The sequence below is a fragment of the Lactuca virosa genome, chromosome 5 (assembly GCF_052849685.1).
Source record: "Lactuca virosa cultivar CGN04683 chromosome 5, Lactuca_virosa_CGN04683_v6, whole genome shotgun sequence".
NCBI classification, from domain to species: Eukaryota; Viridiplantae; Streptophyta; class Magnoliopsida; order Asterales; family Asteraceae; genus Lactuca; species Lactuca virosa.
The window spans coordinates 64653715-64668996 of record NC_136430.1 but is presented as its reverse complement, the minus strand read 5'-3'; the positions used below and the strand labels follow the sequence as shown (position 1 = coordinate 64668996).

The following is a 15282-nucleotide window of genomic DNA, read 5'->3' as shown; positions in this document are numbered from 1 at the left end:
TGGGTTTATTTATTTTTTTTAATGAAAAAAGTGCTTTTTATTTATTCTGATAAAATGACGGAAAAAAATAGTCTTAGGTTTTCGCCTTTCCAGGTACTCGTCTTCGTCTGATAGGATTTATGCAATCCAGATTTTTTTTTTGTAAGTACAAAATAATATCAAAATTGAATTATTTTACAAATATCCGCGCGAATCCAGTTTCTCTTTATGTTTGTTCTATTAATATGTGTTAATTTTCACTCTAGCGGGCCTAGTCAGCCCAACCCATTAAATTATCCAGCAGCCCACCACACCTTATGAAAATCTGAAATCTTTTTTGAGTTTTTGACACTTTGAATGTGACGTAGCAAATGCATAACATCAGTATCGAGTATCGAACAATTAAGTATATGTGTATATTTCTCAAAACTTCAAACGATCACAAAACATGAACAAATTACAGACTACGTACAAGAGTAAAGAGAAAAAAACAACAATTCGTTACAAACAAAAAATAAAATCTTCGTGCCTTATTTGATCAATCGTCACTAGGAGCAGGAGCCGAAGTCGGAGATGGAGAATCACCATTTGTTTGATTGACAGTCTTAAACCCTAATTTTCTTATAAGTTCATCAGCAATCATCTCATTAGCATGATCCGATGGATGGTATTCATCCCAAAACAAATACTTGCTTCTGTCTTTACATAATCTCGATGCAGGAATACACGTCAAAGCAGGCCTAATCCTTCCAAATGAACAGCATGGCGAATCAGCATTGTCAAATCCTGCAGCAACCATCCCATTTAATTCAAAAATCAAAACATAATTAATCAAGCACATTAATTTACAGTATCAATTTACTGAATTAGACAAGAAAAGCGTACCATATTTACTTGGATTGGTGATGATATTATTAACGACATCATAAGCATCTCCAAATTTGTAAGATGCATTTGGAAGTTTTGCAGATAAATCGTCCATGAGTTTAGCTGTAGCTTTGTTGAAGCTAAGAGCAAGTGTGTTTGTTTTCTCTTGACACCCACCAGAAGTACTCAACACCCTTTGAAGAGGAATACAACCCATTGGCCCTAACCCGAAAACCATCAACTCTCGAACTCCCATCCCATGCAATACCTACATATAAAATTAATCAAGAAAACTCATGCATGACTCTTTCAACGACTTTTGATTGGTTCCCAATAAATTAAAGGATCAGGGTTGTTTAATTTTTACTGTGAGTTGTTCTCCAAGAGTCTCCATTAGGTAGCCGATGAAGGTGTCATCGTTATACGTCCAAGAATCAGCATAAACAGGCATCAAGTAGTTGTTGATGAAATCATTGCTACCCAATGCCACTACGTACTTTGCTTCCTGGAAAAACTTGTCTGCTTCTTTATCGCCGATTGAGCCTCGGATCAATGTTTGAACTCCTCGGAATAACTCGATTTGCTTATACATTGAGAATCTTTGAATCTGTAATTTTTTATTAACAATTTCGTTATCTGTTTTTAATCTATAAATCCGGTTTAAGTAGAGGAATATTCAAACTTACAAACAAACCACCAGTTTCGTTCAAGATCCCGCCACCTCCGGAAGCAAAGTTCACTCCGTTAGCAAGTATAACATCTTCTGATAACGACGGATCCAAGAACGCCGGTGGTCGTGGAAGCCCAATCTTATCACCTGCAACCCAAAACTATTAAAGTCGACGATGTTTTATATATAGTATGATATACCATGTGATCGATGTTGCCGGAAAATATATTACCGATAATGTCAGAAACGGTGCGACCATTGGTGAACCTGCCATTCGGCATTCCACTACCATAGTCGATGCCATACCAAGGAAGTGCAGCCTGAGCGAAGCTCTTTGTAAGCCGATTGTTATTGCCGTTATCGGACAATGAATCCCCGAAGATGAATTGCACAATCTTGCAGTCGTACCCATGGATCAAACCTGAAAGAACCGTCGTCAAGACCACCGTCATGGCCACTGTTAACTTCATCTTAATTTCTTGGAGAAGATTTTGTTGAGCTTGTTTTGTTGAAGAAATGATGGGTTTGAAGTTGGAATTTAAACATGAAAAATGATTTAGAAAGGTGAGTCATGCAAGTAATTGCCACTGGAAGTTGTACCACCTCCTGCCCTACGTTATATTTTATTTTATTTTTAAGTTAAAATATTAAAATACCCTTTTTCGTTATTGATAAAAGTCATTACTATCAACGGTTTATATTACAAGTTTTTACAAGAATAAAAGGCATTATCCATAGGTCGATAAGATATATCATAGAATCAACATTGTTATACTTTTGTAATGAATCCGATGGGTAAATATGTAATTTTAGTATAATTGTTTTTGAAAGAAAGGGACTATATTGGTATAATACATCTTAAAATAGAAAATTTTATTATTCTTTGTAAAACTAATTAAGGGAGGTCTTTTCAGGGGTTGAAACTTGAAAGGATATGAAGTTGATAAGCTAATTGTAACTACTTACAACCACTTGGGATTTTGCCATGGTTTGAGGTTATGTTGTTTGTCAACATATTTTTATGGGTGCTCACCTACCTTAGATAAAAAGTAGGTGGAATTTATATGAATGCTTTTATTCAAAATATCAAAATTTATAACAATATCGCATACACCGTTAGATAATTTTCTGAAAACTACAACTAATAACAAAAGAAAAATCTCGGTTGGTTTTCATCGGTTTTATGTTTGTTGATGGTGTGACAAGAAAGGTGAAGAAAGTCCGAAAACAAACAACGGTATATTAATAACTATTGTGATAGATATTGTTGTACGCCAAAAATTATCATGTACCGATTATTTTTTCCTATGACATTTGGTGAACAAATACATGGGAGATCATTCAATTACGAGAATAGATTTGAAGTGGGATGTTGAACTAAAATAAAATGCAAAAATGAGGTCGTCAAGATTTGTAATTGGTTTTCTTGATTCCAATTCTAGACAAAACCACGTTCGAAATGATAAATATGCTCCTAAATCCTCAAATTAAGTTTTGTATATCAAAAGCGTTAGTTGAGGGGTATGTTTTACTAAAATTTAAATATGCATGAATTTTGAGAGAGAAATATTTTATTTAGCTAAATACAATTAACTTAACCTACTTAAACTATTTTTTAGTTTTAAAATAAGATAATCACGAAAATAACATTTATTTTATAAACATATAATAAAATTGTGCTTTATAATAGTAACCAAGCCATCCCGCCTATATTTGAATGAAAATGTCAGGTTGCTCAGCTAGGAGAGGACAGTGTGTTCACATATATGATACATAAAAAAAAAATTAAATATCCTGCTATCTATTGTTCCTACCAATTCTCCTACTCATTTAAATGATGACATATGTCATGTTAGTATCCTAAAATATCATTAAATTTCTTTAAATGAACATTAAATGTTACACATGTTACCATCTAATTGGGTAGGATGATATTTAGGAACAAAAAGTAGGAGGATATTTAATATCTCAAAAAAAATGTAGGTTATTGAGGTTCATTGATTAGTACACCTCCGGTGCTTGTAAGGACGAGACCGTAGTTGTATGTCTCCGGTATTTTGGCTTATCTTCTTTCTGATATTGACCAACCAACTAGGTTGGTTTCTCTATTCTTTTCTATTGAAAAAGAGAAATTAAATACCCTCCTACATTTTCTTTCTATTTATGTTCCTACCCATGTAAAATGGTGACATGTGTCATATTTGGATAAGATTATCATTAATTTAGTACACTTGTCATCATTTCAAATGGATAGGAGGATATGTAGAAAGAAAAGTAGGAGAATATTTAATTTCTCATTGAAAAATAGTTAGTTGTCTGCGTGATCTTTTTGTTTTCTTTCAAATTTTGCAAAATCTCTATTGTGTTTGAAAATTTGTTAATTTTTAACTTATTTTTTGAGTTTCGAACATGCTTTTTATCAAACTATTTTTTGATAAAGGTTATTTCAAAACTATTGGTGAGTTTCGATATTGTTCTTTACTTATAAGTTTCAACTTGTTCTCTATGTTATATAGAGGGGCAATTGTACATATTACAAAAATAGGTCACTTGACCTACCTCTTTTTTATTTTATTATAAGAGGTATATATAAATAAAAATTGTGACACGTCTTATTTATTTTTAGTGAATTATTTTAATCTTTTAGCAAAAAAAAATATATGTATAAATCAAGATTTTTAAAGTCTATATTTTATATTTCATTAGCCAAAATAACTAATTCTTTGAAGGTATAATGTAACATCTCGATTCCATGTATTTTACATTTTGACCATTGATATGAGAATTGTTTGTATTTTGGTCCCTAATGGCATTTTTGTAATTTTTGGGAGTGGCTTGCGTACGCTGGGCGGACGTGGCATGGACCAAAACTCTAATATTTAGGGTTTGCACCATATTTAAACCTCATTATAGCCTCAAAACCATTTCATTCATCAGCATCCATCCTCCAACTCGACCCTAGCTAACCCTAATCCATTTTTAGAGCATCTTTGAGCCTTGAGTGTGTATTTTGGTGATATTAAAGGAGCAAGAAGGAAGAAGAGACCGTCTTAGAAGAGTGAAGCACTTTGGATCCAAAAACACATCATCATTTGGCACTAGTTGGATGTAAAAAGCTTTGATATTGATGAAGTTTTGCTTTGACCTTGATTAACCATGGATTGTGTTCATTTTGGTCCCATAAGTTTAATGTATTGGAGTATGGGTTACTCTAATTCATTTGACTTGTCCTTTCAGATGTTTTGGAGTGTTTAGAGCCATAAAAATGTTATCTTGGATCTTAGTTTCTTTCCATACACATGCTAGAATGTCTTAACGGGTTAATAAGTTAGGGTTTTTGTTGTTGGACACCTTCTAGACATGTTAAGTCATAAAGTTGGAAACTTTATGACTTAGGGCGACTTTTGGGACTAGATTTGATCATTTGACGTGTTGGCTTAATGAATTAAGAGCTTAAAAGAAAGTTGGTGGTTCAGCGGAGTACGTTGGGCGTACCAGATGGTACGCTGCGCGTACTCGGTCAGCACCTTGTAACTTGGTCAATGTCGAACTACATTGGGCGTAGTTACTGAGTATGCCGAGCATACTCAGTCAGGAGGCTTCCTTGACTTTTCTTGACTTGTTGACTTTGACCCTTTGACCAGAAGTTTGACCAGGATTGACTTAGGGGTATTTTGAGTTGTGGGTTGAGCTTGGGTCACTTTTATTGTATAGGTGACCGGTAGAGTAAGCATTTAGAGTGGTGATCTGCGCAGTGTTCTTTTCTACTTTCGTTTAGACTGTGAGGTGAGTTTTCCTCACTGTACTTGTGGGTCGAAGGCACCAGGGCTATCCCACATGATTTTGTATCATGGTATATTGATTGTTGTTATGCTGAGTATGTGTTATATTGGTAGATTTGTATGATTACTTGTGCTCACTGAGTATGCGTTAGAGTGGTAGATCTGCATGATTACCTGTTTGCTAGTTATTGATTGTTATGGTACATGTCGATATGTTGTGGTTGTTAGGTTGAGGAAGTCCTGCTTTGTGTTGAAGGCCAAGATACCCAGGGAAGTTCCGATAGGCTGTAGGCCCTACGCGGCGGTCCATTCAGGTCGAAGGCCCGTAGAGCGGTCCAGATAGGCTGTAGGCCCGACAGAGCGGTCCAGATAGGCTAAAGGCTCATGTTTGCTTGCGGTTATCTGTTTGGTTGGGTGTGGTACTTTGGGGTAACTCACTAAGCTTTGGCTTACAATTTCAGTTTATTGTTTCAGGTACTTCAGACGATTGTTGGAAAGTAAAGGCGTGATAGTCCACACATCTTCTCGATTTTATGATTATGGATTTTGGAATACTCTGATTTTGATTATTACTCTTGGAAACACTATTTTGTAAACAATTATGGTCTATGGTTTGGTTTTGAAAAATTAAAATTTTACTCTGATTTTTGGGATGTTGCATATAACCCGTAAAGAAATAACCTAATACAAAATAATATTTTTTTTAAAAAAAGGGAAAAACAATCGTTTAACATTGTTTCCTTCTCATATATTGAAAAAAAATGTTTTGAAAAGTATCATTAATGATAAAGTTGTGAAAATCTATCAAGATATAAGACCTCGACGAATACAATTGTAAGAACTTATTATTATTTATTATTATTATTATTATTTCTTATACAATTCAACCTACTAACAACTAGTATATATTTTTTTATTTTTTTTATTTTCTATATGTTTCATTTAAATAGTGAATCATAAAGGTTTACGTTATATGCTCGCCACTGGTTATTCAATTGAAATGACATAAAGTTATACTTTCCCATGAAATTAGGTTCATAGAAAAATGTAAAAATATAAGGAATAAATGATAAATTTGAAAAGGAAACAAAAAGAATGATGACAAGCAACGTTAGGAGAATATGAGAGAAAAAAATTAAGTACAAAGTTGACAAGACATTGACTTCAAAACTCCCATTGAGAGTGTGTCCGACAAAACTATTTGCTAGCTCGAAACTGAGAGCTATAACTTTTATTTATGTATAACTGTTCGGTAAAAATTGTTGTAAACTTTTAAAATATGTAAAATTACACATCATCAAAAAGTTAAAAGCCTATTGAGAGAGGGAGAGAGAGAGAGAGAGAGAGAGAGAATGTCTTGTTTTGGTCCTTTATAGTTAGGGGTATTAGGACTCGTCGTCGGGACAGTAGTGTCGGTACCTTTTCAGGGTGACAACTCTCATTGGTGCGTCAGACACTCTTTCTTCGGCCTAAGTGTTAAAAGGAAATCAATTAAGATTAGAAGCCCTAATAAAGAAAAGTATGGATTTATTATTTAATAATGTAGTTTAATTATATACTAAAATGACTAAAAAGGATGACATGTAAAACATATAGTCGTGGGCATGTTTGGTTAAACTAACTAGTACATGGTAGTTGAAAGCTGAAAACTATAACTTTAAGTTGTGTAGATTTGTTTGGAAAAATTAGCTTTTACATATAGAAAAAACAAGCTAAAAGTCCCAAAAGCTACTTAAAATAGCTTTTTGATTATGAATTTTTTGTTTAAAATAAAAGCTTAAAACTCTTACGGCCAAACAATTTTTTTTTTAAATAATTGTTAAAAGTTTAAAGTTGTGCAAAAACACTATATTTGACAATTTATCTCACGGATTCTTAATTTTTTCAAAAACTTGTTCGAAATATTCTTTTATAATACTTTTTGTAACGTCTCATTTTCACAACAGTTTTTTTTCCTTTTAATAAAGGTAAGACTTCACCATTATAGCATTCATGTTAAGAAAACCATTTGTTCCAAATTACATGTGTTGAAAAATCAGAGTAATATAATAAACGCGGAATCCTCAATGCTGCTGATGAGTGTGTACAGTCATGCATTCGCCTTCACAATCACCGGTGGAACCTGAAAAACGTAAACAGTTGGGTAAGCACAAGGCTTAGTGAGTTTCCCCCAAAATACTACACACCACGAAACATATACATGCATGCATATTGGGCCCACAGTCATCAGATTGGATTACCCCGGGTATGTTGGCTTGTCCCCTCAATCTGTTACACTCGAGTCCTGGTAAGTTCCATTTGGACCTTACGCGAGGCGTACCCGGCTGGTACGTTGGGCGTAAGGGGATTATAGTGAAACGACAACGTTTTGGGGAGTACGTTGGACGTACTCTGAGTACGTTGGGTGTACTCTTAGTACGTAGGGCGTACTCCGTCTAGACATACACCTTAGTCTTTAGGGTTTCGACCCTATATATTGAACCTTAAGTCCCATTTCCTCTTCCCGTTTCCAGACTCCATAACTTGAAATGTTGTCCCTTGCAAACCCTAGCCCCATTGTTGCATTTTGAAGGTTGAGAGTGTGTTTTTATGTGTTTCAAAAGAAGGTGGTGGTGAAGCTTGTAAGCTAGAAGCAAGCTTGGATCTGGAAGTCTTGTATCATCCTCAATCTCTAGAAGGTATAAAATTCATACCTTGGTGATTAGATTGTTAGATCTTGTGTATATGATGAAATTATGAACTTTTTTCCCCAAATATGACCTTCTTGTGCATGGCATGCTATAGAGCAAAGGGGATGTCCTTTTGGATGTTTTTCTAGGCTTGGAGTAATAAAAATGTGTTCTTGACCCTTAGTTCTTCCCCATTCATGATTTTGGTTGTCTTAATGGCTTAAGATGTTGGGGTTTTTAGTGTTAAGCATTTTATGGCCATTATAGACCATAAAGTTGGAAACTTTATGGTCAAGGACAACATTTGGGACTTGGATCTGTAGTTTGGACGAAAAAGGCTTAAGTATTAAGCACTTAATGGGTTGATAGCTTTCAGCTGAGTATGCTGGGCGTACCAGATGGTATGTCACACGTATGCGGTTAGGTCCCCATATTTTTGGCCGTGATCTAGTACGCCCCGCGTTCGGAGCTGGGTCGACTCGGAGGGGTTGACTCGGCTGGTTTTTTGAGGTTGACCAATTGGGACCTAAGGATATTTTGGGTAATTTGGTATTAATTAAGGTTGGGCAATGATTGCATAATAGGTGATAGGTAGAGCCGATATTCGGAGTCGAGACTTATTTCAGATTGTGTTCGGGCTAAGAGGTGAGTTCTCTCTCTATGCCAATGGGTCTAAGGCGCCAAGGTCGACCCATTTATTATGTTTATGTATCCTAGTATGTAGGATTTCTATGATAGTTCTATCTGTGATTTGTTGTGTATATGTCGACATGTGGACGGTTGGGTTGAGGCCGCGCGCCAACAAACCTGGTATGGTTGGGTTGAGACTGGAAGTCAACACACCTGGTATGGTGAGGTTGAGGCCATGTATCAACAAACCTACATTGTTGGGTTGAGGCCACGTTCCAACAAACCCTGGATGGTTGGGTTGAGGTTTTACTGCTCTGTGCTATAAACCAACAAACTTGGTATGGTTGCGTTGAGGTCAAGGACCAACAAACCCTATATGCATGCTTGAATTATATCTGTAATTGTTTGTATTATGGGGTATTTTGGGAAGCTCACTAAGCTTTGGCTTAAAGTTTGGATTTCAATGTTTTAGGTACTTCTAATGAGTGGGGAAAGGAGAAGGCTTGATTGTACACATCATCCCGCAGTTTATGTTGATTGATACTTTGATTCGATGTTTTACTTATTATGATTTATAAAAAATGTTTTGGAAACTTTTGGGCTTATGGATCTGTGTTTTAAAATAAATTTTACTCTGATTTTTGGGATGTTACAAGTTGGTATCACACCCCTGGTTTGAGCGAACTGGATGAGCATTCGTGTGACTCCAAACTCAAACTAAGGATCTGCAAAAAGATTTTTCAAAATTGCTTCCAAATAAACACGAGAGGAATGCGATGTGTACAATCAGTTGGAGCTCAAGAAAGTTCCCCATAATACCCACACATGTTATGTTATGTGATAGAATTACATACTAGAATGTAGGCTAGGGATCCTCATGAATCACATGATAGAATTTCCTGATAGATGATGCCTTGTAGCCTAGGAGATTCCTTGAATTGCTTATTTGGAACCGACATTTTTGCTGCTATTAGCTGAGTATATGGGCTATAACTGTACATAGTTACCATCTTAAATCCTTAGAATTTTTGATTTAGCCTTACTTCTTGTCCCTTGTTTGGTTACCGGCTTAGGGTAGAATCACTTATTCGACTGTCTATCGGATCTAGCGCTATGTATGGTTGGCATATGCGAGGTGACCGCAGTGTTAAGGGAGGTTTCATGGGCCGTGAGAGGGATTTGTAGAGTCCTAGTGGAACTAGGAGTTGTGGTTACTCTTTAGGAGTGTGTTTTAGGGTGCGTGTGCACCAAGAATAGAGGGTTTAGTGGCCCAAGGGTTTTGTGGCGATTACTGAGACAAATATGGGTAGGTGTGGAAGGTAGTATGGGCCTGTACTACTGAAAGCACAAGACTCGTACGCATGTCAGGGAAACCGCAAGACCCGAGGTTGAGATATGTGAGTTGTAAGAGTTATTTTATTGGTGATCTGATGAATCTATGTTTATTTTTCAACATGGTGGTCACTAGAGGTTCGGGATCCGTAGCTGGTGGTTTATGTGACATCCCCAAATTCACGGTCATTTTAAAAATGTTATTTATGCTTATTTGAAAATCAGAGTATTCATTTTAAAGAATAATATTGCGGAATTTGTTCCTAGAAAACATGATAAATATATTATCTAAGCATTTCCGAAGAAATGTAATTTGTTTATATTAAAACTTTGGGATGTCATCGTCAATACAGAAACATAAGCATAAACAGACCTTACATTCATTTACACTAGTGATTTACATCTCCTTTAATCTCTCAATGTAATCGACACCTGTGATACAAATAAATTGAGTGGGTCAGGTTGGAAAACCTGGTGAGTACATAGGGTTTTCAACCCACAATAATAAAGTTATTATGTTTCATCATCAAATAATTAACACAATTACCCATCCCCATTATCTTCTTTATTTTTTAAGGTTCTACCCTAAGAATCAACTATCATTCACTCATTCATTCCTAAGGATTGTCCTAAGGAATTGGCACGAAGTCCATCGCTGCCAGGGTTTATTTAACAGGCACTAAGTCCATAGCTGCCGATGTTATCTATTAGGCACAGCTGTCAATATTATCCTTTAGGCGCAGCTGCCAGGATTATGATGTTATCTATTAGGCACAGCTGCCAATATTATCATTTAGGCGCAACTGCCAGGATTATGATGTTATCTATTAGGCACAGCTGCCAATATTATCCTTTAGTCGTAGCTGCTAGGATTTTTAGAGTACATCTGGTGAACACGTAGTTCAAAAACACCTACAGGTTGTGGTATGACTGCCAATGTTCATCTATAGGGCACTAAGTCCATAGCTGTGAATGTTCATTTATATCATCTTTTGTCTCTCATCATTCATCTATATCATCTTTCATCTACCCATCTTTACCTAATATATTTATAGGTATAAAAATACATATACAGTTTAAATCAAGTAAAACATGTATAATTTGTTCATCCAGCATAGATATCATGAACACATATAATATGCACATATAACACGTAATTCATATTAAATACTTCATATCTATGTGTAAGATGAAAGTAACTATGCACTCACTTGATTAGTAGATCGGAAAAGGATCGATGCTTAGACTTTTTCTAGGAAGTGATTCTCCAACGCTCTAGTGTTTCTACGTTTCACTCGATAACTCAATTCACAGTGACTGAGATCTCGAAGAAGATATATTTGAGAGGGAAAGTTGTAACGAAATGAGGAGACTTGAGTCCCTATTTATAGTGTTAGGATTTTTTAGCCACTAAGTTTACTTAGTAATTAAGCTTAATTAATTCGTTTTTATCCACATTATTTAATTCGATCTTATCCATATTATTTAATTCGATCTTATCCACAGTATTATCTACATTATGTAATTCGATCTTATCCACAATCTCATCCACATTATTTAATTCGATCTTATCCACATTCTTATCCACACATAGCTATCGACGAGATCTACAACTTTCGTTTAGACTCCGTCAGCTAATTTTGACTTTTTTTTTTGTTTTTGTCCATATTTTTATAAAATTAAATGATTTTGCTAAAATCATAACTCTCTCGTACGAACTCCGTTTTAGGCATTCTTTTTCTCAAAATTCCTATTTTAAAGAGTACTACGATTTTTTGGTGGCTTTAGCTAAAAGTCAATCATTCTCTTCGTAGCTTTTTACGTCATACATTCGTTGTGCGCGGCTGACTTTTATATCTTATAAAAATCATATCTAATTCATACGAAGTCGGATTTCTATGAAATTTATATTTTTGGGATCGGGAAGACGTGTATTTCTATTATATATATATATATATATATATATATATATATATATATATATATATATATATATATATATATGTTTTGACACACTTATTTTTACGATTTACGGTCGATTCGGCTGATTTTTCCTATTTTATTATATTATAATAATCATGAAACACATAATATTCATATAATTCTTGTTTATTACGTCAAATAGGTTACAATTGTTGACCCTAACTATTACTTTGGTTAAGATTATTTATCCTAAATAATCTTCTATCAAAAAAAATTTAACGATTGTTATATCTTAACTGACTAGCCCGAATCTGCGGGTGTTACAGTTCAGGAGGCTGTGAGCCAACGAGGTTGGTTGTGCTGGATGAGGACATTCATGAGTTGATCTCTGTAGAGGTAGTTACATCTGTTCGGGGTGCTATCCCGGAGATGTTTGGGTCGGTGAAGACCGATATGATTGAGCTCTTTGACGAGCGCTATGTTGCTATAACGTAGGCTGCCGCTGCCGCATCCACTACACCTATCACTGCAGCTGGGATAGGAGGATCTTTCCAGTATCGGAGCTTCATTAACACGAAGCCTCTGAAGTTTGATGGGGTCAAGGAACCAATTATAGCAACGAGACGATTATATGATGTGGAGGGCAGTTTCTTCAGGTGTTCTTGTCCGGAGGACCTAAAGGTCAGGTGCACCCTGAATCTTTTACACTTGGGGGCGAAAGATTGGTGGAAGCTTGTGACCGATTCTTACTCACCTGCGGAGATGGCCGCAATGACTTGGGGTCAGTTTACTGAGATGTTTCATGCATAGTATGTGTCTTTGGTGGAGAGAGAGCGTTTACCCCAGGAGTATCTATCACTTAGACAGATGACGGAGTCGGTGACGGATATCACCAAGAAGTTCACTGAGAGGGCACTTTTCTGCCTTGAGTATGCATATTCCGGCCAGATTTAGATGTCGCGATATCTGAGCATGCTCAAGACTGAGATACGAGAGTTTATGTCTACATAGTAATACCAGACTCTTTCCAAGCTGCAATCTGCTGCTCGGAGGAGAAAGATTGAGATCGAGACTCAGGTTAGGGAGCAACGTCGGGCCCCAATCCAGTCGCAGTCAGCGACGAAGCGGTTCAAGCCAGCTGATTAACACTCTGGAGGGCAGAGGGGTTGCACCTGTGGTAGGTATGGGAAGTCACATGAAGGAGACTGTCGACCAACGACATGGTGCCACAATTATGGCAGGCAGGTCCATTTCACAAGGTATTGTCGACAGCCGCAACAGCAGACACGCTCTTAAGGTGTACGTATTTGTTACCATTGTGATCAGTTTTGGATTATGTGTCAAAGCCCATAAATATAATTGGTATATACTTGACCCGATACAGCATGATCCATTTGGGTTGTAACACTCTGGAAAAATTTGATAGGATGGATATTTGGGAAAGAGGTTATTTATGATTTATTAATATATTATAAGTATAATATATTAATTGAGAAATCATATTATTTAATTAGTATTGATCAAGAATTAATTTGGAATTAATTTAGTGATCAAAAGAGACTAATTAAATTAACGAGGACTGATTGTGTAAATCAGTGATACATATGGTTTGGGATATTGATCCATGATGGACTAAGCTTATGTGAAAGTCCATGAAATATTAGTCCATATGAATTATGGATAATAAGACTAAGTGTAAGAATTAGGGTTTGCTTATGACTCTTGGAATTCTACATTATATATGTATTCCTCAAAAGCCAAAATCGTAGACCAAGCGTTCTTAGAAGCCAAAAATGATTTTGTTTATCCAAACCTCTCTCTCAAAGTCCTCCTATTGTTATTGGTTTGTTATAAAACATTTTGAGGCATCACACTTGAGGTGCTAGGCTCTTGAAAGACCAATTCCTACAAGCTACAATTAAGAGGTAATCATCTAACTTACTTTTATGTTTCAATTACCAATATTGTATGCTAGTTATAGGTATCAAGCTTTGGAATTTTTGTTGCATGTATAACTACAGAAAACTTATATCCAAAGCTATTAGGGTTGTATATGCACCATAAGAGTGTTATAGTACACAAAACCCAACAGTGGTATCAGAGTCATGGGTAGTTTTCTGTTATATAGATGCATAGCTAATTGTTCAAAGTTGGAAAAGTCGAAAAACTACACTCTGACAGGAGGACTCGACGAGTCCATTCTCATAAGTGATGAACTCATCGAGTCCATTATCCGACTCGACGAGTTGGATCATCTGTTGGCAGTTTTTCGGGTCTTTTACCCTCAATTGGATTAGAATCATTACCACAAACTGTTTTGTATCATAAAATCTGTTTTCCTGATATGGTAGTGATTATTCTCATCCAATTAAAATATAAATTGTCAAATTTTAAGAAAATTACTAGTTTATATGATAAAGCTAATTATTTGTAATTTTTGATTTGAAATTATCTTACTACAAGAATTGTATTATGATCAAATTGGTAAAGATAAAAATGGTTATTTTATAACTTTATAATTTGATCTAAATATTTTAAGGAGTTACAAATTTTGTCATCAAATTTGGAACTCAAAAGTTTTTTTTAAGGAGTTACAAATTTTGTCATCAAATTTGGAACTCAAAAGGTTTTATTAAGGAGTTACAAATAAATATTAGTTAAATTGATCTTAATGTTTTTTGAAGAGTTCCATAAGTTATGGAACTTGAAAAGTCTCATCTTCATAAAACAAATTAACTCCTTAAGTTATGGAGTTCAAAAGTTTTTCAAGAATTACAAAACTTGCCCTCAAGTTTTAAAAGTTGAAAAGTCTCAATTAAGAAACATTGAATTCATAGAAGCCCTAGTAATTTGAAAAGTTTTCAAAAATGTAACTCATGAGTTCATAACTTAAAATTAGTTAAATAGTTTTAATTTGATGTTTTTGAATAGTTCAGTTAACTTTTATGGACTTTATTAATAGTTAATTAAATGTTTAATTAAAAGAGTATTATTAAATCTAAAATCATATCGTTTAAGAGTATAATTTATTAATAGATTAAATCATCAAGTATTTTAAAAGTTTAAAATATACCCTTATACTATATAAAATTAAAATTTTAATATATTATATATGTATAATTAAAAGGCTAGTCTTACCGTTAGTAGGCCTCATTTACGAAGCCGGTCTATAAGGGGGTATAAGGATACTGCCTATAAAATGGTGGTTTAATGGGTGTCCACTTTCACCCACTGCTTCCTTGATTGGTGGAGGGTCGTTAGCCGAACGGGTATGATAAGATACAAACTTCCATTAAAAGTATAATGAAAATACCAAGTAACTAAACATTTATAAATTCTCAATCTTAGTTTCTTAGGAAAAATGTGAATTTGGTGCTAACCCATGAAATTGCACTTTGCACCTTGCTAAGTTGTTAGTGGAGCGTGTGTG

At 35.1% G+C, this 15282-nt stretch overlaps 1 protein-coding gene across 1 annotated transcript; it reads right to left on the bottom strand.

The window, feature by feature from the left end:
- Positions 1–371: 371 nt before the first annotated feature.
- On the bottom strand, positions 372–2050 carry LOC145112068 (GDSL-like Lipase/Acylhydrolase superfamily protein). The gene is made up of 5 exons (XM_079048282.1): positions 1749–2050; positions 1533–1663; positions 1214–1453; positions 865–1114; positions 372–765 (listed from the first exon to the last, which is right to left on the bottom strand). The coding sequence occupies exons 1-5, from the start codon at positions 1984–1986 to the stop codon at positions 518–520; spliced, it is 1107 nt and encodes a 368-aa protein (XP_078904408.1). The 5' UTR covers positions 1987–2050; the 3' UTR covers positions 372–517.
- Positions 2051–15282: the final 13232 nt, after the last annotated feature.

Bases quoted from the DNA above. Each gene is read 5' to 3' on its own strand.
- LOC145112068 (XM_079048282.1), bottom strand. From the start codon at position 1,986: ATGAAGTTAACAGTGGCCATGACGGTGGTCTTGACGACGGTTCTTTCA. The intron at 1,454-1,532 runs GTAAGTTTGAAT...AAAAAATTACAG, and splicing joins ACGAAACTGGTGGTTTGTTT to ATTCAAAGATTCTCAATGTA. The intron at 766-864 runs GTACGCTTTTCT...TGGTTGCTGCAG, and splicing joins CACCAATCCAAGTAAATATG to GATTTGACAATGCTGATTCG.